This window comes from Eptesicus fuscus, chromosome 13 (assembly GCF_027574615.1).
Source record: "Eptesicus fuscus isolate TK198812 chromosome 13, DD_ASM_mEF_20220401, whole genome shotgun sequence".
Lineage (NCBI taxonomy): Eukaryota > Metazoa > Chordata > Mammalia > Chiroptera > Vespertilionidae > Eptesicus > Eptesicus fuscus.
The window spans coordinates 80732350-80759110 of record NC_072485.1 but is presented as its reverse complement, the minus strand read 5'-3'; the positions used below and the strand labels follow the sequence as shown (position 1 = coordinate 80759110).

At 40.0% G+C, this 26761-nt stretch overlaps 1 protein-coding gene across 2 annotated transcripts in view; it reads left to right on the top strand.

The window, feature by feature from the left end:
- The first annotated feature begins 218 nt into the window (after positions 1-218).
- RTN3 (reticulon 3) overlaps positions 219-26761 on the top strand; it is a 42932-nt gene continuing 16389 nt past the window's right edge. The window contains exon 1 of one of the 2 annotated variants that reach the window (XM_028135893.2): positions 219-543. In XM_028135893.2, coding sequence (XP_027991694.1) covers positions 402-543 — 142 coding nt within the window. In that variant the 5' untranslated portion in view covers positions 219-401. The remainder of the gene's footprint in view (positions 544-26761) is intronic. The other variant, XM_008159034.3, reaches the window with a different exon arrangement.

Here is a 26761-nt window from a genome sequence, read left to right as displayed (position 1 = left end):
ACATCCACACGAACACTCATTCGCAGGCCCCCCTCCGCGGCAGTCTCGGTGGTGGGCGGGGCTTAGCACTCGGCCACGCCCCTTTGCGGTTGCTTTCCTTCCCCGCCCCCCCCAGGGGCGTGGCGTGAAGAACGCGAAGGGACAATCCTTGCGCCTGCGTCCTGCGTCGCTGGGCACCTCGACGCGGCCGCCGCCCGCCCGAGGGCCCTTTGTGCGCCTGCGCGCTCGCGCTCCCGCCCTCTCGCTGTGCCCGGCTGAGTCGGTCAGTCTGTCGGAGTCTGTCCTCGGAGCAGCAGGAGCGAGAGGATTTCGCAGAGCCCACCCCCGTCCTATTATTTTCTTCCCCCTCCCTCTCTCCCGCCCCACGTCTCGCTTCACCCCTCTCTCGCCCTTGCGCAGCCATGGCGGACCTGTCGGCGGCCACTCAGTCCCCGTCAGTCTCCTCGACGTCCTCCGGGGCCGAGCCCTCTGCGCCCGGCGGGGCCGGGAGCCCGGGAGCCTGCCCCGCCCTGGGGACGAAGAGCTGCGGCTCCTCCTGTGCGGGTGAGGCGCCGGGGGGCCCGTCCGCGGGAGCGGGGGTAGGGGGGCCTCGGGGAAGGCAGAGCGCCCTGCCTCCCGGCGGCGGCAGCCCCGGGACCGGCGTGTGGCCACGGGCTCCGGGGGAGGGAGCGCAGGTCGCGGGCGTGAGGAAATAACGGGGTGTGAGGGCAACAGGCTGCGGGCGGGGAGCTGCTCTGAGGGGGCGTGGGCCGAGGCCGGGGCGGGGACCCCGGGGACCCCAGCTCGGGAGCAGCCCACCGCACCGGGGCGGCTCAGAGGAGGATGGAGGAGATGGAGAGGCCGGGGCAGGCGGGTCGTCGGCGGGACGATGAGTGGCGGTTGTCGGGTGGCGGCGGAAGGGTTGCACTGCAGGTTTGCAGCAGGTGTTGACACAATCAGACGTTCCTGGTGGTCATCCAAAAAACATTGTTTTTTTTGGTTACCCGTGGGGGAGGACGAGGAAGTTTGGTGGACACAGTGGAGCCGATTTCTATACCGTTTCCATCTGCCTTTGATTTTCTGTCGTTAGACCCCCTAAACGCCCGGGTTCTCGGCGGCTCCGGGGCACAGGGAGGCGTGAGGAGAGCGGGGCGGGAGCTGCCGCCGGTCCAAGATGGATCCGAGGCTGCCTCTGCGGCGCAGCCTGCTCTTCCCGGGCGCGGGTGGGGGCGGGGCCGCGCCGGCAGCCGCTTCTGTTCTAGAAGGTAATACATGGAGTCGGGCCCAGCCATCCACGTATTTTGATGTCATGCTTTCTGTGGGCTGCTGTTGATGGCAGCATAACAAAAGGGGGTGTTTACCGCAGAAAAGGGGGAGGGGGAGACAGTCAGACAAAGCTGGTGGAACCCCCTTCTTCCCTCCGTGAAAGACGAGGAGGGATGCTGCGGGCCGCGTTTAGTTTCCATTGTATACGCATCTGCCCGTTGGTGGGAGCTGGCTGGCAGGCTCCCCTAGGGCCGAGATCTGCAGTGCAGATGTCTTCTGGAGGAGGAAAAACGCACCCGAGCAGGTGGTAAAGGAACTCAGTCTTCGAAGGAGGAGGAAAAAATATATATATATATATATATACACACACACATATACACACACACACACAGATAATGTTGCTATTTAGTTACTTAAAGGATTTTTGAGAGATTTAAAAATGCTTTCTTGTCTCCTTTGTCAGAATCTTGGGTTGATGGTTATAAAGAACTCAACATTTCTGATCTCGGCTTTAGGTATATTCTCTACGTGTTTCTTGAACCGTGGATTTCCCACGTGAGCGCTTTGGTACCCTGTTGGGTTTTCCAGTGTGGTTCTGACCATTTCAGTAGAAACTGTAGCAGCGGAAGCTCCTGCAAGGTCAAGATCAGCCGTCCAGCTGAAGGAATGAGGCAGCAGATTTAGAACCCTTGTTCCCTTTACACCGTCAAGCATTTCGCTCCCAATTTTTGTGTTCTGGGCAAAGGTCCAGGTGAACAGCAGCTTCCCTATGACTTAGCAACCTGATTAGCCAAAGCTGATCCCTTGTCATTGCTTACTGTCTCCATCGCTGGTCCTTTGGTACATACCTTTTGATTTTTTCTTGATTTAAAATGTTCTGTTCACCTGAAAAATAAACTCGATCGATGCCCTATCTTAAATTCCTATCCATTGGAAATGTGTGTTGATAGTGTCTGAAAATCATTAATACAGTTTTGGTGGCCCCACTGTAAGATACTGTCATGCAGAGTTACCATTTCATTGCAGAAGCTTTTCCCTGTTGCAGAATGTGTTCTCCATCTCGCAGAGGAAATGTCTCAGGCTTCTGCACCGTGAAAATAAGATGGACTTCGTTATTCCAAAATGTAACTCATTTAAAACGAATACTAAGAAAAATCTTCCTGGATTGTTTAAAGATCTGCGTGTGTTGATGATGTCAACCTTCGCGTTATTTCACCAAGCTCCTCTTGGTTTGAGAGACTTTCAAAAAATAAAAGGAGAGTAAATGGTCACTTGGTGTCCTTTAGGAAACCATTTTGCCTTGTCTGACCTGTTGAGTAATGATTTTAGAAATAATAGTTTCTACCTAAAGGTAGAGAATGCGAGGTGGCACTCTCTGGTCCAGTGCCTCAGATACAGTGCAGCTGGCAATGGAGTATGCTTGCAGGAGGCGGTCAGGGGCCAGAATTGGCTGCCCAGATTTCTGCCTTTGGAGGAAATTGAAGATTTCAAGGCAGAAATTTGAAGTGGAGGTAAAAGAGATTTACATATTTAGTGTTCTTTTCAGGGTGAGAGTTGTATCATTGCTGTGAAAATCATGATGCCAAAATAAAGCTGCATTTCTTGTATCTGTTCTTGGAAATTAGCTCAAAGCAAAAACAGCTTGGACAACTTTTAAGTGTATGCTTTAAATCTTCCTTCACTCATGAAACTTAGTTATTCTATGTACTCTTGATGGCATCATTTTCACACTTTGTTCTAACAAGTCAATCAAATGTAAGTATATAATTTGTATTTTCAGTCTGAACCCTTAACTAAAAAGGAATCTGACTGACTACCTGTTCAACACTGACGTTATCTGTATTGTACTCATGCCAGTTCATCAGTGGCTCTGTCATATGGTCATCAACACAGACTTGAGTCCCAGAGGCATCTGGGTTTAGTCTGACTCATTAACTGTATGGCCCAGTGGAAACCCTGAGCCTCAGCAATGTGGCCTAGACAAATTTGCCTTCACCCTTAAATCCTTTTATTGAATTACAATACATAATATTTTGTACATTTGTTTGCATATTATAAACTTTTGCGCCGAGGTGCAAAATAGCAATTGAATTACCAGTGAGAAATCATAATCTTCCTCATAATAAAGGAAGATCTCAATACCTTTTTCTTCTTTCTAAAAGTGAGTTCTTTCAGCTTTTGACCCCTCACATTAGTGTCTTAAAGCTGCTACCCCTTTCACTCAGCTGGTCTGTTACAAGAAGTGGTGGTTGGTCCTAGCTGGTTTGGCTCAGTGGATAGAGCGTCAGCCTGCGGACTGAAGGGTCCCGGGTTCGATTCCAGTCAGGGGTACATTCTTGGGTTGTGGGCTCCATCCCCAGTAGGGGGGAAGTGCAGGAGGCAGCCGATCAGTGATTCTCCCTTCCTATCTCTGAAATCAATAAAAATACATTTTTTTTAAGTGGTGGTTGGGGGCAGGGAAAGGCAAGATGTTTCATAGATGGCTTGGCATGACATCTGTATGCTTAAATATTAGCTACAGCATTCTGACCAGAACAAGTGTAGTTATGATACATTATGAAATGCCTATCAGTGGAAGCAAGAGTACAGGAGACAGCAAGAATGGTCATGTCAATATAGTTTACAAAATGCCTGTTTATTAGGAAGGTTTTTATTCCTCAGTAATAAAAGGTTTCTTATAATGCTGTTTTCTTTTAGGGTCAAATTCACAAGTAATTTAACCACTCTGATCAAACAAACCAGTTGGTATATATATTTAACAGGCATACCTTAACCTGAAATTGAAATCCAGAGCATCAGTGTTTTTTATTATTTTAGAGATGGTCTGAAAACAAAATAAAACTAATATAATTGCTTTTATTGTATTCTGTGGTGAGAAAATGATATATTCTTCCTGATATAGGAGTCGCCTGTTTAATCCTATGTGTTTTCGGAACTTGTTAAAAAAAAAAGAACTTGTAAATTAAGTTTTATGTTGAAGGAACTGGTGACATGTCATTGAAGGGAAAGGGGAAGTTAAGATTTCCAGTTTTGTTTGAGCCAAGAGGTTGTTCTGTAGTAAGGCATTTATTTTTAGACTAACCATAATCCTAGAATTGATTAACTATGCATATTTTTATAAAGGGATAGAGAGTAGAAGTACTATTTTATTGTATTTTTTTAATTAGTTAATTTTTTAATATATCCTTATTGATTTCAGAGAGGAAGGGAGAGGGAGTCAGAAACATAAATGATAACAGAGAATCACTGATCAGCTGCCTCCTATCCGCCCCCTACTGGGGATAGAGCCCACAACCCAGGCATGTGCCTTTGACCGGAATCGGACCCGGGGACCCTTCAGTCTGCAGGCCAACGCTTTATCTACTGAACCACACCAGCTAGGGCTAACTATGCATATTTATTGTGTGTACTTAGCTTATAGTTTGTGTTCAAACTTAGCTTATACTTTATTGCCTAAACCGTACAGACTTGTGGCAAATATGTAAATTCCATAGTAAAACTTTCTAAAGCCCTTTTAGGAAAGGTGTGTTAAATAAGTTTATCCATAATTAGTATTGCTTGAGATTGCATCATTGAAGTCTCTTACTACATGTCTACATTTCTTTGACTTATGTAAGACATGTCTCTGTGATATTGCAATTTCAGAGAGAATTCCTTTAAATACTGTACTATAAGATTGGTATTTTACATTATTTGGGGTGGGGAGTTGTCAGCAGGTAGCCCACTCTTGTGGTCTTTTAAAATGTCAAATAAATATTCTTAATCTGTTTTCTCCCTATAAAAATTAACTCATTCCTTTTTTCTCCCTTAAGGACATCATCATAACCTAAACAAGAGGGGACATGCGAGCTTTTTGACATGTTTCTCATTTGCAGCTTGCCCTTGAGGGTATATTGAAGGGTAAACTAATACAAAGCTCTTTTTGTCCTGTTACTTGAAAGCATTTCAACAGTGAGCATTGTCTTCATTTTACATAGGAAGTAGAAATATTTAATTTTTATTTGTTATATCTTATATTTGTGTATTGCTTTATGGTTTACTAGTAAATTGTGCCCATATATTAACTTAATTCAACAAATATTCAAGCAAACATTAAAGCTCTTTGTTAGGTGCCTTGGGAGATAGGAAGGTAAATAAAACCCAGATAACCCTTCTAAAGGCTATATTCAATAGAAAGACTTGTGTAATGTTTATCTGTGAGTTAGTTAGGTAGTGATATAAACCTCATTTTACAGATGAGAAATCAGACTCAGATTAAATGATATACACAAAGGTTGTGGCTGTGAAGTTGAGGGTAGGATAAAACTAAGGGATTGAGGGTCTAATTCAGTTCTCTTGCAAATATACACAATACCTCTCTTTAAAATTTGAAATGTGATAAAAAGTGGTTCTCTCACCCTCTTGAATTAAGTTATCAGGTGTTTTTTTGTGTGTTGTGTGTGTGTGTGTGTGTGTGTGTGTGTTTGTTTTTTACTTTTTTTTCCCATTTTTTTAATTAAGGTATTACATGTGTACATATCTTCCCATTGCCCCCCCCCCCCCCGCCCCCACTAAGTTATCAGTTTTAACTTTGAGTTAATTTCTGGTCCCATGGTTTCTAAGCCAGGTGCCTTTTTGCTCTGCTGTTCTACAGAAACTTTCCTCAGGTTTTCAGTTACTTTCCACATTGTTAAATCCAGCGGTCACTTCTCAGTCCTCATCTTAAATGCTCTTTCAACAGCTTTTGGTAAAATTCATCACTCCCTCCTCTTTGAAATACCCTTTTCAATGTGTCCTCCATGTCTCTAACTAGCTGCTCCTCCTAGTCTCCTTTGCTAGCTGTTTTGTGGTGTGTTTGGTTTTTTTGTTGTTGTTATTTTGAGACATAAATTCACATAACATAAACACCATTTAAAAGTGGTTTTTAGTATATATACAAGGTTGTGCAACCATCATCACTGTCTTATTTGAAAATTTTTATCGCTCCAAAAGAAGTCCCATACCTCTTAGCAGTCACTCTCCATTGGTCTCTTCCCCGTCCCTTGGCAAACACTAATCTTTGAGTCTAGATTTTCTTCTTATTGGGATTTTATAATGCTAATTCTTTATCTTCACAACATGTAAAATTTAGTCTTCTAGGACTCACTTCTTATAACTTCTTTTCTACCTGCTTTCATTTGTCTCATTTATGACCTCCATCTTGTGGTTTGAAGTACCATTGATGACTTCCAGGTCTTACCTTCAGCCTCCACGTCTCATAGGCTTCTCAAGCTTACTGTGTCTAAACTGAGCTCCTGATCTTTCCTTTTTAGTCTGTTTCTCTCGCAGCCTTTTCCATCTCAATAAATGGTGATTTTATCTACCTTTTTTGCCCTAATCAAAAAGCTTCTGGTTAAGGACAACAGGGGTGTAGGGGCATGCGTGGGGAGGGGTGTGGGATGGGAATGGGGGGATGAGGACAAATATGTGATACCTTAATCAATAAAGAAATTTAAACAAACAAACAAACAAAAAGCTTGGAGTCATTCTGGACTTTCTTTCCTTCATACAACTGTCAGCAAATCCTACAGATTCTACCTTCAAAATATGTCCAGTGTCTGGCCAGTTTTCTCAGCTTCCATTGCTACCAACCTGCGCTGTTACTGGATTATCGCAATGGCTCCTAACGTCTCCACACTTTCTCCCTTGCCTCTCTTCAGTCTAGTCTCAGCACAGCAGCTGGTGTAAATCTGTGAAAATTTTAAGTCAGATCATGTCACTCAGGGCACATGCTCCATTGGCTTCCCATCATAGAGTGAATGCCAAAATCCTTAGAGGGCGTATGTAGCCCTGTATTATCTGGCCCCAACCTCTCCTCCTCGATCATCCAGCTTCAGTCACACTGATCTTGCTGTTCTTCACACCAAAAATACCCCTCTACTTCAGAGTCCTATTTGCTGTTCTCTCTGCCTAGGTGCTCTTCTCCCATATAATCCTCCCAGCTCTTCACTCTCCCTCGCCTTCTTTACGACTTTGCCTGGCCAAATTATTTAAAGGGCACAAGAGGGGGAAAAACAAACCACCCTATAGGCCTTCCCTGTTTTATTTTTGTTATTACTTGTTATAATCTATCTTACTATATTTGACTTACTTTGTCTTCCGCACCAGAATATAAATTCCATCAGAGTGAAGATTTTTGCTGTTGTTTTCACTGTTCTATACCTAATGCCTGAACAGAACCTGGCACAAAGCAGGCCTCTGGATATTTTTGAATGAGAGCAGAAGTTTTAACCATTTAAAAAAAATTTTAATTGATTTCAGAGAGGAAGGGAGAGGGAGAGAGATAGAAACTTCAATGATGAGAGAGAATCATCGATTGGCTGCCTCCTGCACTCCCCCTACGATCAAGCCTGCAGCCCAGGCATGTGCTTTTACCAGGAATTGAACCACAACCTCCTGTTTCATAGGTCAATCCTCAACCACTGAGCCACACTGGTGGGGCCTGCACTTTGCTTTTTTTTTTTTTTTTTTTTTTTTTTTTGATTTTTTACAGAGAGGAAGGGAGAGGGATAGAGAGTTAGAAACGTCGATGAGAGAGAAACATCGACCAGCTGCCTCCTGCACATCCCCCACTGGGGATGTGCCCGCAACCAATGTACATGCCCTTGACCGGATTCGAACCTGGGACCCTTCAGTCCACAGACCGACGCTCTATCCACTGAGCCAAACCGGTTTTGGCTGCACTTTGCTTTTTAATTTAATGTATTGAGATATATATCAGCATCTATACCTGAACCTCATTCTTTTTTACAACAGCAAGTATTACATAGTTTTCTATTGATGGTCATTTAGATTATTTCTAGTACTTATAACCAGTGCTCTTATGAATATCCTCATACACATGTCTTTGTACATATATGTACATATATCTGTAGGTTAAATTTCTGGTCGTTAAAGAACATGTGGGGGGTGGGAGGTACCTTTAAATTTTTGATTCATGTTGCCAAATTTAGAGGAGTATAATTTTAAAAGATAAAGATTTCTCATGTAGTCCTATTTTCCCTGTGAATTCTGTTTTGTTTTTTAAGTATTCAGGGTCAACTTTGCATATTTGCCAGCTATGTATGTTTAAATGCTCATATTTTCATGACTGACTTCACAAAATGCAGTTTAAAATGGTTAAAAGCAAATATCAGTTAATAATCAGATACCTGTTTTTCCTTTCCCACAAAGAGTTGCAGGGGAGCATCATCTTTCTTGAGGTTGTACTTGTTTAACGACGCTAGGAGTCCCTCTTTTCTTCCTAAGGAGGTGAGACTATTTGATTCTCCCCCCTCCTCCCCAAAACATGGATTAACTTTTAGAAATGCATCTCAAAATGAAATAAGATTTTGCTGCCAGGTGAGTGAAAACAGTAATTGGAAATAAAGACGTGGGTTTTCTCTCTTGCTCAAACCCAATGAAGTTACGATGCTTGGCCAAAGTAAAAGTTAAATTCCTGTGTGAGGGGGTCAAATTCTCACGCTGTATATTTTCTTTCAGATTCCTTTGTTTCTTCCTCTTCCTCTCAGCCTGTATCTCTATTTTCGACCTCACAAGGCAAGTCTGTTATTTTTTTATGTACATTAATAAAAAAGAAAAATGTTGAGAAAGAGGCTGTAACTGGGGATATATGGCACAATCTCTTAAAATAAACACTAATTACAAGCCAGTTCTTTATACTATTTAGCAGTCTCCAACGGATTTTCTGTAAAGGTTAATAAAGTAGAATGAGGCTAGGTGGACCCTTGAACATAGCCTAAGCTTGAGTTCTGGTGTGGAGTATTTCTTAAAATTTAAAAACTCGCCATAGAATTTGGAACAGATAGAATTGTGGCTCAGAAAACAAGCCACCCCCAAGACTGCATTTAACTTACCGATTGGCAGTTATGTAACTGCTTTGGAGAGGTATTGGATTTAGGGGGGAAAAAAAAAACAAAAACAGTATAAAAGTGTGCTTCCACTGAACTAGTATACTGTCTCAGCTAGAGTTTTTTAGTGTGAACTTCTCTGAGATTTGTCCAAAGAGCTAGGCGAGTTCCAAATTGCCTAGAAACATTGAACAAGTCAGTTGACGTTTTGGCAAGCGAGGCTTGTTTTCCTACAGATTAAGCTGTGGCTTCTTCTTCTTTTTTTTTTTTTTTTTAGATCTGCCAACCAATTAGGAAGGGCACCTGAGTGAGATAGCTGTAGGTTTGTGGAGGTAGTAGCACTGCTAGGAAAGCTGGAAGAGAGTGTTGTGTGCTTTGCTGATTTGCACTAATAATAAAGTGCTGTTTTGTTTGTGCTGTTGTACTTGACATCAAATATAGGTCAGTGGAAAACCCTTATTTTAAAAAAGGTAATTAAACTCACTAGATAGGTCTAAGAAAACCTTTGCAGTTTATTGTCCCCGCTGAATTCTCTAGATGCAAACTCTGGATGCTGGCGTGTTAGGAAGACTGACCTTAAAAGAATAAAAACATAATGAGGTAATATGAACCCCACAAATTTTTTTTTCAGAGTTTAATCTGCTTTGTAAGAAACATGATAAATAATTAGTTGCTTTTAAGTGATAATTTGTTGCTTTTAAAGGCTGCTAACATTAGAGCCCAAACCCTTTATAATTTGCCTCACTGTTTTGGTATCTTGTGGGTCAAATTACATTAAAAAATAGATATTTTCTGAGTGTTAGAAAGTAACTGAAACCTACCAAGTGTTTCTTGACATCTGGAACCCGACCAGAATGGTATATTTTTAAGGGTTTTTTCCCCCCTCGTTAGAAATTAAATAATTTAGGTAAATAGATACTATATTTATTCCACTGCAGAAAATAAATCAGTAAAAACACAATGTAAATAGAACAAATAATTGTATTTCTCTACTGTAAATATTTCAGATCTTTTAAAAGACATTCTTTGTAGTTATAACTTTCAGTCACTTTTTTAATGTAGAAGCCATAGTTGATATCCTAAGTAGTGTAACAGTGCAACCCAAGCACAGCATACCTAACGTATGGGATGGTGAGAAGATAACTGTCATAGAGTTAAACCTTATTTTAATCCCTGTTAGAAAAAATTACACATCCAAGGAGTTACTTTGAAATCAATAAGCATGTCCTTGGATGAGGGTGTAGGGGGAAAAAGAGTTATTTTGACCAGTGCAGAGTCAGGAGAGTGCTGTTGCTAAAAGGGTATTGTACAAAGTCAGTTAAAAATGTCAGACCCCTGAAGGTGTTCCAGTCCAGCCTCTATTATGGCACTTTCCTTTGCAAAACACAGACACACGCGCGCACACATGTGCTCCTTGCTCGCATAATGGAAAAGTAACCCAGTTAGTACTCTACCTCATTGGCAGGCCTAAAGATCAGCCTGTTCAGTTGTTTGAGGTAACGCCTTGGCAAGTGACTAGGTGTGCTGGAGGACAGCCAGGACTGGTGCTTCTAGTGTACCTTAATAAAAATAAGGGAAGCCTTATTTTGGTTAGAGTTCGTCCTGATAAGCCAAGGTTGAGGGTTCAATTCCTGGTCAGGGCACATACAAGAATCAACCAATGAATACATAAATAAGTGGAACAACAAAATTGATTTTTCTTACTCTCAAATCAATAAATAAAGATAAAATTTAAAAATAAGGGAAGAGGGACCCTTCTCCCCCTCCCCACGTGGGAATCAGTTCTGTGGGAGTCTGTACTCATTTTCAATAAATCTCCACCTTTGCTATACAAAAATAAAAATAAAATAAGGGAAGAGTGGGCTAGAAGAGGTCAACAAGAAAAGGGGGAACATATGTAGTACTTTTAACAATAACGAATTTAAAAAATAATAAGGGAAGAGGAAGTTGATCGTGTACTTGATGAAAATTCCTGGAAGAACAGCTGAGACCCGTCCACCCAATGAAGCCTCTCAGTAGCTGCTGCCACCAACAGGCACGCCGAGTCCATCACTGGCACTGACCCAGCTAGCATGCCTCTGGCTTCCCTGTCCGGAGCCTGATGCCTTGGAGAACTGTGCCTCACTTTTATGCATATCTGAACCATAGTAAGCAATATGTAGCAATAATTAAATGAGACACTTTCATATTTAAGAATGACATTTTTAATCCTGAAATAAATACTTATCATTATTGGGCTTCAATGAGATGCATGTACCAAAAACTTATTAATTTGGACCGTGTAAAAAAAGGCAGTTTAATATTTCAAAAAGAAATTATGTAATATTTATTAAGTTGTACTACTTTGAGGTATACCGCTACTTAAGCTAGCAGCTTACAGTCTTTGAAAGCTAATGAATAGATTTGTGATGAGAATGTAAGTGGAATAATCCTCCTGAGTAGGTCTTTTGCTTATTGACTCCTTTTTTCTCATTAAAGAATTACATTTCAGCCTAATCTCTGAGCATTTCAGAATAGGGGAGTAAGTTTTGATAATGTTTTCCTGTTCTGTAAAATAAAGATATAAACAGATGTATAGATGTAGTATGTGGCTAATTTTTATTAAGCTTATACGATGTTCAGTACTTTATTTTTTTTTTTTTATTGATTGATTTTAGAGAGAGGAAGGGAGAGACAGACACACATTGATTTTGTTGTTCCACTTATTCATGCATTCATTGGTTGATTTTTATCTGTGCCATGACCAGGATCAAACCCAAAACCTTATTAGCGCGTATCAGGATGATGCTCTGACCAACTAAAATATCAGGCCAGGGTGCAGTACTTTATATGAATTATCTCATTTAATCTTCATAGCCAATTTTATGGAGTAAAGATACTAGTTCTTTTACCAGTTGAGGAAACTGGAGTTTAAAATGGTGAAATAACTTGTTCAAGGTCACACTGTAAGTGACAGACCTAGGATTCAAAGCCCATGCCCATAACCACTACCTAATGTAAAGATGATAAAGTATATTAGTTGTATTTTAGGGTTTACAGGTATTTTTAGAAATGTCATTTTGAGGTTAATGTTAAAATCGTAAGAGCAGAAGAAGCAGAAATTATTTTAACCATATTGCTTTTAGTTAGGCAATTTAGTATCATTTGAGGGATGTATTCCTTTCATCAGACACAAAACTGAAATTTGGTTTCTATTTTTGAAACCTTTGATGAAAGTGTAGGCTTACTATGATTTTATTTAGAAAACATTGGAAGAAAAGTAGGTAAAAATAAGATTGGAGAGGATATTTTATCTACATGCAGAATTGGAATTGCATTTGCAGTAATCAACATTTATATTCAATTTGAGTAACGCAGTAGGCATCTGGATAGGAAGTTATACACTGAACTTTGGGGCAAGCATTGAGGGGGAAATTTTGCCAGTTACAGCCTTTTTTTTAACAAAAGCAAAACATTTTTCTTTGTACAAAAGAGACTTTTTGTTTAGGATCTAGCTTGGCTGCAAAGTGTCTGCTGGCTAACTTCCTATTTTGATGCTGCTGTGGCTGAAAGTTGCTGGTGTTGTTTTGCACGAAAATTTGTCTTTCTTGTTTTGTGAACATGAGAAAATTCAAGTGTAGGAAAACCTATACCTGAATATTTCAAGCCTCCCTTGTATGAATATGCACATAGTATGTATGTTGAAAAAGTAACTCAGTGGCTACTTAGAGGCTGGCAGTTTTTCTTCACTGATGTGTATGGTTTTTCCAAGTTACAGGTATCCTTTTAATTAAAAGTAATGAATGCCTAAGGAGAGGGGGGAGTAACTAGTAACCAAATGGCAATTGTAACAGACTTCTAAGCTATTCATTCTTTTTAGGGAGAACTGAGGGACAGTTTGGGGAACAAGAAACAGTAAAGGGGACATATTTTAATTGTAGAGTGAATGTATATGGTTTTCTTTAATTTGAATAATTTACTTGATGTTATAAAGCATTCACGCCGAAACCGGTTTGGCTCAGTGGATAGAGCGTCGGCCTGTGGACTGAAGGGTCCCGGGTTCGATTCCGGTCAAGGGCATGTACCTTGGTTGTGGGCACATCCCCAGTGGGGGGTGTGCAGGAGGCAGCTGATTGGTGTTTCTCTCTCATCGATGTTTCTAACTCTCTATCCCTCTCTCTTTCTCTCTGTAAAAAATCAATAAAATATATTAAGAAAATAAAAATAAAAATAAAGCATTCACTTGGAAGTTTCTTATAATGTCATTTTTAACTCCCACCTGTTCTGTAAGATAAAATACTCTGGGCATAGAAGAGGAAAAATTCTTCAATTCTCATGCTGTATTTTCTAGCTAAATGGCACTCTTCTTATTCCAAGCAAAATTTCAAGTTACTGTACTTTGCAATTAGTATCTATATATATACAAGCCTAAGCAACCATTACAACCGAACGACCAGAATGACCTAGTCGACCAGTCACTATGACGCACACTGACCACCAGGGGGCAGACAACTCAATGCAGGAGCTGCCCCCTGGTAGTCAGTGCACTTCCATAGCCAACTTTCTGTGGCCCCTCCCCCTGGCCGGCTGGCCAACCTCCCGCAGCCCCTCCCTCCGACCAGCCCCCCCATCGGCCCCTATCTGGGGGGCTGACCAGCCAACCTCCTGGGGTCCCTCCCCCCAGCCAGCCAGCCCCCCCATAGGCCTCCATCACTGGCCAGGCCAAGGGACCCCACCTGTTCATGAATTTGTGCACCAGGCCTCTAGTATAGATATATTTAAAGCAGCACCAAGGACAACACCTGTTCCCTCCCCTACTAACCTGCAAGTTGTGCTCCTGGACAAAGATGACTGGTGAAGAGTGAGAGTGTCGTCTGTGGGGTTTTTACAGGACTAGATTCTGATGTGCAGCTTGATCTTTCTGCTCTTTCAGCAGCTAACAAAACACAGTCAAGGTGTGGTTCTCAAACCAGGTTCATTATCTAGGAAACTCGTCATGCAGATTCCTGAGCTTTATCCTCCGCTGGAATCTCTGAGTCAGTCAGTCAGAGATCAAACCAAGGAAGGACTAGTGCAGGACCAGTTGTTGCTCTCAAGTTTGAAAGGGACTGTAAAAAATGGTGTCAAAGGCTAGTTTTGTGCTAGGTTATTAAATCGTTCAGTTGGTCGGACATTGAACTAACATTTACTTTGACCTTGATAGTGATAAAGATCATTTGCTGAAACATTTTGTTCAGGAAACTTTTATCTTTCAACATTGGCTTACAATTTTTTTTTTTTTAATATTGGGCTGCTTTAAATGTCTTTATCCACATAGAACCTAGCAGTTCTTGGAATGTCGTAGGTATTTGGTTTGTACTAACTGATTTAGAAGTTGCATCACCCAAAATTTGATATAGATGAAAGCTCTTTAAATTCCTTTTTTTTATTTGTGAATGGTAGGAAGGAAAGTGTCCAAAGCCCGGAATGAGGATTTTCTGTACTATGTACCAGGTGAAGGTGGTTATGATTTGACAATATGTCTTTTTCTCTCCCCTAATAAAAAGGCAGCTGGGCCCTAACCAGTTTGGCTCAGTGAATATAGAGCATCAGCCTGCAGACTGAAGGGTCCCAGGTTCAATTCCGATCAAGAGCATGTACCTTGGTTGTGGGCAAATCCCCAGTAGGGGGTGTGCAGGAGGCAGCTGATCAATGTTTCTCTCTCATTGATGTTTCTAACTCTCTATCCCTCTCCCTTCCTCTCTGTAAAAAATCAATTAAAATATATATATATATATATATATATATATATGTGTATATATATATATATATAAAAGGCAGCTGGTCTGGAGTCTCTATGTCAGGAGATTTTTTTTTAGAATGTGGTGTTTGGGGACATTTATTGAGAATTTGGTAAGTCTCAAATACTGTTCTAAGCACTTCACTTGTATTGACTCATTTAATCCTGACAGCAGTTCTTGAGTTAGATGCTTTAAATATCCCCCCTTTTTAGATAAGATTAAGCAATTTGCCAAGGCCACATGATTAGTGTGATAAAGGATCTTGCATTTTTGGCCTGGGAGTGGTCTAGAAATTTAGACTATGACTGCCAACTTAATTTCCTAGTCTTATTTCAGAAATGGAGACTTGTAAGAACTTAGAGTTTAAGAAGATAAGAGTAAGAGTAACCAAGGAGCTCAGTACTGGGACATTTTGGGGACATTCTCTGATCATTATAGAGTTATGACATTTTTATCTCTTACCATATGTTGATTCCCTTCTAGTAGATGTGTAACCCTTATTTGTTAATAGAGTAGTGCCATATTTTTAGGTGATTAGCATTTTTGAAGATGAATGTGCACATTAAGTCTCATTATAGCAAATAACTAGAATAATTCATGATGGAGGAATTTTTTGACAAAAATTTGTTCTGAGTAATGTTGAAAGTCTCTTGTATTACATGTGAAGGGCTATCTTTTGAAAGAGGAAAGGGTATGGACATTTTCTGAGATGTAAGATAACCCGGAGTTATTTCATCAGGCAGTTTCACAATGTATAGTGTTAAAAATTAACAATTTTCAAACTCCCTAGAGTTTTCTGCCATTTTATCAGGACAGATTGGACAACACCAATGACTTATTACGTGCCATACTGACTAAGTGGAAGAGTCTTTGCTTATGGTAGCTGTTCTAAAAGGCTTATTGCATTCTGGCCTTCATTCTATTTAATGTTTTCATTTCTTAATAAACTCTTTACTTCCAGCCCATTTTTCCCATCGTCTTGGTACAACTCAGGTCTGTCCAAGTTTGTTAGGGTTTTAACTAGCCAAGGAAATGTTTTTTCATATTATAGAACCTTTGGTAAAATGCTTGCAGTCGCCCTGGCCGGTTTGATTCAGTGGATAGAGCATCGGCCTATGGACTGAAAGGTCGCAGATTCAATTCTGGTCAGGTCAAGGGCAAGTACCTCAATTGAAGGCTCAGCCCCTGTCAGGGGCCATGCAGGATGCAACCAATCGATGTGTCTTGATTTCCTCTCTCTGTCTCTCTCCCTCCCTCCTTTCCACTCTCTCTAAGAAGTTAAGGGTTTGTTTTTTTTTGTTTTGTTTTGTTTTTAAATATATTCTCATTGATTTCAGAGAGGGAGAGACAGAAACATCAACGATGAGAGAAAATCATTGATCAGCTGCTTCCTGCACGCACCTGACCCTTCAGTCCACAGGCTGATGCTCTATCCACCAAGCCAACCCAGCTAGTAAAAAGTTAGGATCGACAACCACCACAACAGAAATGCTTGCAGTCTGTCAGGCAGTCATGGCATTCAGTATAGGACTTGTTGGTTGGTATTGTGAGAGTAAGATTTCTGACTTAATCTAACTTAATTTCAGATTATTATATACTTCACTCAAAACTTTTGGAGTATTAAGAATTCAAGAAAGATAGGAGAGAAGCAAGGCTTGGGAAACTGACAAATTTGTGTCCTGTTGAATTTGTGTCATGGTGAATGTTTCTACCATGCTTGCCATCCCTCCACCCCTGGCAAAGTGTGTATTCTTTGATTAGCAATCAATATAAATTGCTTTCTTTTTCATTTCATCAAGGCTACCACCAAATCATCCTCATTTTCCTTACTGGTTTTGCTTATTGTCTGTCTCCTGCTCAGTATTGTAAGCTCCACAAAGACAAATATATTTTCTGTTTTGTTCAACTGTTGGTTTGTTTTGTTTTGTTTTAAATATATATTTTATTGATTTTTTACAGAGAGAAAGGGAGAGGGATAGAGAGTTAGAAACATCGATGAGAGAGATACATCGACCCGCTGCCTCTTGCACATCCCCCACTGGGGACGTGCCCGCAACCAATGTACATGCCCTTGACCGGAATCGAACCTGGGACCTTTCAGTCCGCAGACCGACGCTCTAGCCACTGAGCCAAACCGGTTTCGGCTGTTCAACTGTTTTTAACCTAGTTTCTAAAACAGTGTCTGGTACATGATAGGCACTCAAATTTTTGTTGAGTTATTACTAATTCATTTTGCTCACTTTGGCCTGTGAGATGACAGGTCTGAATCATCTGAAATCTCAATCTCTATAGAACAGATAGGCTGAGCATTCTCTGACGTGGAGTCAGTTTTACACACCTCAGAGTTGTATTCCTGTTTGAAGGGAGGGGTTCCAGTTTTACCTTAATCCAGATTTAGTACATTGAATCTTTCCTGACAGAAACAGTAACTAGTAAATTCAATAACAATACAAAGCGTATATTGTGGAATATTTCTGACTTAAATGTAGCCTATAGTTTTTTAAATTTAAGGGTTTTGAACCTCTTAACCTATAATGCTGAGTTCTTTTATATCCTTAATCCAGTCTTGCTGAATATCATACTTTATAATGATAGATGTGACCATGTTTATTTACTACATTAAAACTAAATTTGAGCCGAAACCGGTTTGGCTCAGTGGATAGAGCGTCGGCCTGCGGACTGAAAGGTCCCAGGTTCGATTCTGGTCAAGGGCATGTACCTTGGTTGCGGGCACATCCCCAGTAGGGGTTGTGCAAGAGGCAGCTGATAGATGTTTCCCTATCATCGATGTTTCTAACTCTCTATCCCTCTCCCTTCCTCTCTGTGAAAAATCAATAAAATATATTTTTTTAAAAAACTAAATTTGAGGGATGGGAATGGGGGGATGAGGACAAATATGTGATACCTTAATCAATAAAGAAATTTAAAAAAATAAAACTATAAAAATAATAAAATGAAAAAAACTAAATTTGAATTGCAGCTTATTTCAAATATTTTCTGTACCACCACACTTTTCTTTAAAATACTCTATTTATATATGTGTATATACATACACGTAATATATGTGTACATATATGTACTTTTTTTTTCTTGGAGAAGAGAGAGAGCGAGTTAGAAACATCAATGATGAGAGATGCCCCATACTGGGGATCAAACCCACAACCTGCACATGAGCCCTGCCCGGGAATTGAACTGTGACCTCCTGGTTCATAGGTCGATGCTCAACCATTGAGCCACTGAGTCATAGAATAGTATTGCCTGTACCCAGATTACAGTCATACTATTCTAAAGGCCCAATTCCTATTACATCAAATTTCAGTGATGTCTTGAAATAGAGGATTGTTATCTGGCATTTGGGAACACTTTTATAATAGTGGAATTTATTCATTGCAGTAAGATATTCTTATTTATTTTTGAATTTATAAAATTATCCTACATAATAAAGAGCTAATATGCTAATTAGACCAGAAGGCAGAACGACCTTCCTGAACGACCAGTGGGTGGGGCCAAGGCAGCCGGGGCCCAAGGGCTGAGCCCCCTCGCATGAAATTCGTACGTCGGGCCTCTAGTTTTGAATAAAGTAATAATTTTTCTTTTGTCTAATTATTTAGCTTCTCACATGAAAAAGAATATAAGCTGAATAAGGGTAATCCCAAAGGTTTTTCTCTTTCACATCTTCGCAATTACTCACACTCAAGGCTTTGCTACCCTGAGTCTATTTAGGTCTCAACTGTTCAACCTGAACCTTTGATTCATTCATATGGAATGACTTAAGACCTATTTTGTTCCAACTCTAAAGATCCAACAACGTGGAAGAATGCACCAAGACAAGGCCTGCCCTTGGAACAGTTGTTTTTCATCTTTTCCCCAGTAGAAACTTGCTAGGTTGGGCAGTTGGAAAGCAGTGTGCTAAATCAATGGCTACAGTGGTATTAATAACTGGTAGGCCTTAATGTATACTTTTTAGAATGACATTTTCTCTCTTAAAAGGATTTCTGGAGTTATCTCTTAAGAGATCAATTTGCATAGTTCAGTTTTAGTTGAATTGGCAAATTGGTGCTAGGATTTTTGAGCAGGCAAGCTTTTTCAGTACCTTTAGCTTAAAATGTTGAGGCCATCTGTACATGGGACCAGTCTTCCCAGTGGATAGAACAGAATAATTCTAGTCTGATTTTTAGGCTCAGGGGATTCACTGTATCTCCTAAAAATCAAAAAGAACTCTGGTCACTGTCTGTTCTTCTCAGATTCTCAGACTGTAGCCGTGGATTTATAGAAGCAGTGTCTTCCGAATTGTTCAGTTTACAGATGAGAGTATATCAGTACTTAATAACATCAAGTTATTTTGTATGGATTGCGTTATTTCTGTTAAAATAGCTCTACAAAACAAAGGAGGGTAACTTTCCCAGGTGTCCCAGTCTCATCTCTTCTTTATGCTTTCCCTTTACAATGGAAAAAGCACACTGAAAAGTATTGGTCATGAATTTTTTTTTTTTGTCATTTGCAATTTGCAGCATGATGTGGTGTTTCTGTTTCACCATTGGCAATTTTATGCATGTTTTATAGGATAACTGTTGGCATTGTTTTTGTTAAATATTTGTGTGTGTATATATACATCCTGTGTGTATATATGTATTTTAAAAAAATAAAACGCATGCTGCTTGGCCTGACTAGCTAATGTGTAATTGTACTTGGTAAACACTTATTTTCTTTCAAATTTCAATCATAGAGGGATTGAGCTCTCTCTGCTCTGATGAGCCACCTTCAGAAATTAGGACTTCCTCCTTTTTTGCATCTTCTGAAATGTATAACACTGACCTTACAATACTCCATGGAGAGCAAAGCAGAGAGTTAGGCAGCCAGCCTGTTGTAGCCAAAGAAGGAAAAGGAAAAGGCTGCGTGGCTCTTCCAGATGTGAAAACGATGGAAAAGCCTCAGGGGACCAGTGAAGACGGAGCCAGCGCCCCAGTTTCTGTTGCAGGAGGAGGTCACTGTAACCACCCTTCCATTCCAGCCAGTTTCCCAGATCGTCCTGCTTTTCTCTCAGAGAAAGTTGTTCAGATGGAAGAGCAAATAAATGAAGATCAAGACTCCAAGAACCCAAATGAGATACCAAGTAGGGACGACAAAACTGCCTTGGATGCTGGTGACAAGTTCATTCTGCTAACTGCCCAGAAACCACCCACTGAGCAGCCTAAGGCAGAAGGCATTTGTACACACTCCTTGTCCCCAGGCAAAGTTTCAGGAGGTGGTGTTACTGAAAAGGATTCCCCTGAATCCCCATTTGAAGTAATTATTGACAAAGCAGCATTTGACAAAGAATTTAAAGATGCATATAAGGAGAGCGCAAATGATTTTGGTAGTTGGGCAATGCACACTGATAGAGAATCATCTGCAGACATTTCAGAGTCTAGTGACAAAGTATTTCCACTAAGAACTAAAGAGGCAGGGTGTTACCCAACCTCTGCATTGCTCACCAGACAGTTTTCACACACAACTGCAGCGTTGGAGGAGGTGTCCAGATGTGTGAGTGATATGCACAACTTCACTAATGAGATTCTGACTTGGGATTTGGTTCCCCAAGTGAAACAGCAGAGTGAGAAATCTGACTACATCACAAAAACTACAGGACTTGACATGAGTGAATATAGTTCAAAAATTCCAGTTATAAATCTTAAAACTAACACTCATCAGAAAACATCTGTATGTTCTATTAACGGGAGCACTCCCATCAGTAAATCAACAAGTGACGGGGCAGAATCATCTCTCTCACGAGAAAATGCTGTCATTAGAAAATCTACACCAGACGGTCTCAATTCCATAACAGATGCCACCAGTGAAGGTGGACGAGGCAATGTGCAGAAACAGGATGGCACACTTTCAGAGTTACCTGTGTCTCCGTTTGAGAAGTGTGTCTCTCTGGGTTCTGGAGTGGCCACAGTGACAGTGCTTTCACCGGAAGGCCACCTGAAAGGCGAAGTGAACTGGCAGAGCTCTCTGCTGGGGGAAGGGACAGAGGCTGATAGTTCCGGTGAGTCTGATGACACAGTAATAGAAGACATCACAGCCGATGTTTCATTTGAAAGTAGCAACATTCAGACTGAAAAACCTGTCTCCACTTCAAGTGCTATTGTAAAAGCAGATGAAAGAGAAGTCAAACAAATTCTCCATTATAATAGGGAAACCAAAACATCTGAAAACTTGGAAGGGTCGGTCAATGACTCTGGGCCAAAAGTTCAGCCTGATTTTCTTAAAAGGAGTCCAGCCGGTATGGTGGCATGTTCTCCAGTCCATGATATGATTGTCATGTCAGGAGATGTGATACAGTCAGCTAGAATGAGTGAAATTACTCCTGCTGAAAAGGTGGTTCTCACCGAGGACCCAAAACTTCCTCGAGCAGCATCTTCAAATAATTTTAATGAGACAGAATTCTCACTAAATGTAACAGCCTCTGCCTATTTGGAGTCATTACATGAAAAAAATATTACATATATAGATGATTCTTCCCCAGAGGACCTGATAGCAGCCTTCACAGAAACCAGGGAGAAAGGAATAGTAGATAAAGATGAAGGAAATGTATTTGAAGCAACAGAAGAGAAGCCTACGGATTTCAGAACAACTTTTCCTGTAGAAGTCTTGCATGAAAGCGAGTCCGGTGGTTCTGAAATTAAAGACCCAAAAAGCAAATACTCTGAACAAAACAAAGAAACAAGTGGAAGTGAGCTTTTGGGTGTTTTCCCCACCCACGGTACTTCAGTAGCATCTCTCGACTTGGAACAGGAACAGCTCACAATCAAAGCCCTTAAAGAACTGAGTGAAAGGCAGGTGGAGAAGTTACAAGATAGAATAGAATCTCCTTCTGAAGAAGTACTCAAGCAGACTTTCACATTTGCTCCAGAATATTCTCAGCCACAGAGATCGCACGATGTCCTAGAACACACCGATGTCAAGACTGGATCTGACCTTGGGATTTCTGAAAAGCCCACTGTTATCAAAGAAACTACTAGTATAGATTTTATTTCCAGCCTTAACAAGACTGAACTGGTAAACAAGCATGTCCTAGCAAGACTTCTGACAGACTTCTCAGGTAACCGTCTCTGTTTGAAATACTGCATGTGGTTAATTCTGCTATGATTACTTTATCAGAGTGCCGTTATTCTTAGTCTCTGATTTATATCACCAGATTATGGCTAGGATAAAAACACACTGTAAACTTGGGAGAGGAAGGGTTGTTTTTTTGTGTGTGTTTTTTAATGTTTATTAATATAAAATATTTCCCAAAGCAGACCAATTATTAAGGTTAATATTCTAAAAAAAATTTTTTTACTCCAGTTTTTCTATGTTCTCCTTTCCTTATTGGTTGACCCTAGGGTGAACACTGCTTTTTTTTTTTTTTTTTTTTCTTTTTAAATTTCGTTATTGATTAAGGTGTCACATATTTGCCCTCATGAACACTGCTTTTAAGAATCTCTTGCTCAGCAGGCATGGCTGGTGGTTGAAGGTCAACCTATGAACCAGGAGGTCATGGTTCGATTCTCAGTCAGGGCACATGCCTGGGTTAGGGGCTCATTCCCCAGTGTGGGGTGTGCAGGAGGCAGCCAATCAATGATTCTCTCTCATCATTGATGTTTCTCTCTCTCCCTTTCCCTTCCTCTCTGAAATCAATAGAAATATACTAAATATATATATATGTATATATATGTATATATATATACATATATGTGTATATATATATATATACACATATATGTGTGTGTGTGTGTGTGTGTGTGTGTGTGTGTGTGTTAAAAAAGAATCTCTTTATACCCAGCCGGTATGGCTCAGTGGTTGAGCATAGACGTATGAACGAGGTGTTCACACTGGTCAGAGCACATGCCTGGGTTGCTAGTTTGATCCCCAGTGGGAGGCATGCAGGAGGTAGCCTATCAATGATTCTCATCATTGATGCTTCTATCTATCCCTCACCCTCTCCCTCTCTGAAATCAGTACAAAAATATATATTTTTAAAAGAATATCTTTAGGCTCTTATTTACTTACAAAGCTTATTTAAATCTCCATAATAATAACACTACTTAGCACTTGAGTTTTTTGCTATGGGCCTTGTGCAATCTATTTAGCAATCAAAGATAAAAGAATTCCTGCTGGGATAGACAGTAAATGAAACTTTTAATTAATTTGATCTTATACCATAGAGATTTTATGCTCTGAAAGTAGGTAACCTGTATTGTAGTACTATTTTGTGAGTAATACTTAAGACAGCTTACGTATTCTTCTACTTTGGACCTTACTTAATATTGTTCAGGCCAAACTCATTATATGGTACTAGAAGCCTTTCCCCTAATGGTCTGTTTATTTAAATGATTACTTTTCTAGCAATTGACCTTCAGTTAAAATGCTGTCTTTTCTGGAGTCTTGGAAAGTGTAAGAAAAAAAGGATATTTAAGGCCCTCCAAAAGGGACCATCAACCTCTAATCTGATACCAAGTTCTGTACTTCCTTTTTTCAAGTGAAATCATAGAGAGTTATCTAAAACAAAAATGAGATTTTTGTTAGTATAAACTTACGTGTGATTATACCACTTTTTTTCTGTAAGGTTTTCTTATGCACGGAGTGGGAGGTGGCTCAGACCTCAGCAGCTGGTTTCCCCTTCTTACAGCCAGAACACTGCTCAGCTCCTCCTGCTGGGCTGCCCTTCGTGAGGAGCAAATCACACAACTCTTGGGCCTTGTCCCTCACCAGCTTGCACTGCTTTGGCGTGCTCGGTGAGGTGCCCGTGTTCCTGGCTGTGCCTCGGCTTCCTGACGTTCTTGGTCACTTTGTGGCCCTTGTTGAGGGCCCATGGCCATGGGGTACCACAGAGCCATGGCTGCTGTGGCAGAAGGGCACCATTTACCTTTTATAAAGGCATTTCTGTACTAAAGACCATGGGCAGACAACTGATCTTCCTAAATTTTAATCCTTGCCCAGTTGGTGTGGCTAAGCGGTTGAGTGTCCACCCAGGAACCGAGACGTTACTGGTTCTACCCCAGTAGGAGGTGTGCAGGGGCAGCCAATTTATGTTTCTCTGTCATCGATGTTTCTATCCCTCTCCTTCCTCTCTCTCTAAAAAAATCAATAAAAACATACTTCTTAAAATAAATTTTATTCCTTAAAATAGAGATAGTGATTTATAATATTTTGAAGATTAAATGTGAAAATGCAAGTAACAGTGCCTATGACATAGTAAATACTCATTTAGCACCAAGTAGGACCTGGCCAGATAATTAATTAATTAATTAATTAGTTAATTAATTAGTTAATTGTTAAGTGAATGCATTGTTCATAATTATCAATGAAAACATTGAGGCTTTCTTATAAACTCAAGAATTTGAAATGGCAGTGAAGGATAGCTGTTATTCTCGAGTAATTGAAGATTATTGAACTTGGATTTAGGAGTGCCAAATTCTTCTTTTACTGTGTCTAGAAGTGTGACATTGAACAATCTGTAAAGGGAGGATGTTGAAGTAGATGATCTTTAATATCATTTCAGCAATATGATTCTCTGACTCTGGTATATCTTAGGTTTCTTCATGAGTTGTTACAATTCTGACAGTAGTTCTTTTAAGTGATGAGGCATATGATAATTAGACTGTAAGAACTCCGGTGTCTAATTCTGGCGAGTTCCTGCTTTAGTGTGACCTTAGACAACTGGCCTAACTTGTTCAGCATCTTCCTTGTTAATATGGTGATAATTACTTTGCTTTACTTTATGCTGTTGTCGTATTTAAAGGTGTTTGTAACTACTAAGTAATTCTCAACTGAGTTACTTAATCCAGTGTGAGAAGTGGAAAGGGCTATGGGAATTTAGGATATTTGTCACTGACCAAATTCTATGATTAGTAGATATTTTTAGATGATAATTAAGGAAGACCAGTATAATTAGACTAAGAACATGACAGATCATCCTTTGTGGGTTTCAGAATGGAAAACCTTTTAAAATTGTCTTACTTCATGAATAAATCTTTTCAAATATAAGCTACTTCAGTAAGATGTATCAGTCTCTAGATCTTTTCCAGGTATACAAGGTATACACTCACCAATATAGATAGTATGCTAGGCCATAAAACAACTCAGTAAATTTAAAGGATTAATATAATATTAAATACGTTCTAAGACCATAATGAAATTAAATTTTAAAACAGGAAAATTCCCAAATATTTGGAAATTCAGCAAAGACACTTTTTTAAAAATATATATTTTATTGATTTTTTACAGAGAGGAAGAGAGAGAGATAGAGAGTTAGAAACATCGATCAGCTGCCTCTTGCACACCCCCTACTGGGGATGTGCCCGCAACCAAGGTACATGCCCTTGACCGGAATCGAACCTGGGACCCCTGAGTCCGCAGGCCAACGCTCTATCCACTGAGCCAAACTGATTTCGGCAAGCAAAGACACTTTTATATAATCTATGGCTTAATGAAATCACAAGGAAAATTTTTAAATATTTTAAACTGAATGACAATGAAAATACAATACAGTATATCAAACTTGTGGAACACAGTGCCGAAAGGGAAACTTATAGCTCTAAATACTTAGATAAGAAAAGAAAAATACCTAAATCCAATGTCCAAGGTTTCAATTTAAGAAGTTAGAAAAATGCCCGGCCAGCGTGGCTCAGTGGCTGAGTGTCAACCTATGAACTATGATGTCACGGTTCGATTCCTGATAAAGGCACATGCTCAGGTTGCCAGCTTGATCCCCAGTGGGGGGTGTCAGGAGGCAGCCAATCAATGATTCTCATCATTGATGTTTCTCTCCCTCTCCTCTCTGAAATTAATAAAAATTATTTTTTTAAAAAGAAGAAGCTATAAAGAGAAGAACAAAGTAAACCCAAAGTAAGTAGAAGGAAGGAAATTATAAAGGTAAGGGAAAAAAAAATAAAGGTAAGGGCAGAAATCAATGGAATAAAAAACAAAATTAACGACGCCAAAATTTGGTTTTTGGAAAAGATCACCCTAGTTGATTTCTTGATTAATCTAGAAAAAAAGAGAAAACAGATTACCAATATCAAGAATGATAAGGGGATTATCACTTAAGATCCTACAGATATATTAAAAGGATAATAGAATATTATGAACTATATGCCAACGAATCCATCAATTTAAATGATATGGACAAATTCCTTGAAAATTATAACCTTACCAAAGCTAACACAATTTCTATTACTTGTTTTCTTTATTTTTAATATATTTTATTGATTTTTTACAGAGAGGAAGGGAGAGGGATAGCGAGTTAGAAACATCGATGAGAGAGAAACATCGACTAGCTGCCTCCTGCACACCTCCTACCGGGGATGTGCCCGCAACCAAAGTACATGCCCTTGACCGGAATCGAACCTGGGACCCTTGAGTCCGCAGGCTGATGCTCTATCCACTGAGCCAAACCAGCTAGGGCTATTGTTTGTTTTCAAAAATCTTACCCAAAAAAATGTCCAGGCCCAGAGGTTTTACTAGATTCTTCCAGGCATTTAAGGAAAAAGAGCACTTTCCAACTCAGGCTAGTATATAGTAACACCAAAACTGGACAAAGATATTATAAAAAAATGTATAGACTAATGTCCCTCATGAACAAAAGATGAAAAATTCTTAAAACATTATTAGCAAATCAAATCCAATAATATACCAAAAGGCTAATACATCATGGCTAAGCAGGGTTTGTTCCAGGAATACAAGCTTGTTTTAAGATTGGAAATTTAATAAACATAATTTACCACATTAACATAACAAGAATAAAAACTATGTGATTATTTCAATTAATACAGAAAAGGCATGTGAAAAACATCCTTTTAAAAAAGGCTTGGGTTTGTTTGGTTTTGGGGTTTTTTTGTGTTTTTTTGTTGTTTTTTGGTTTGT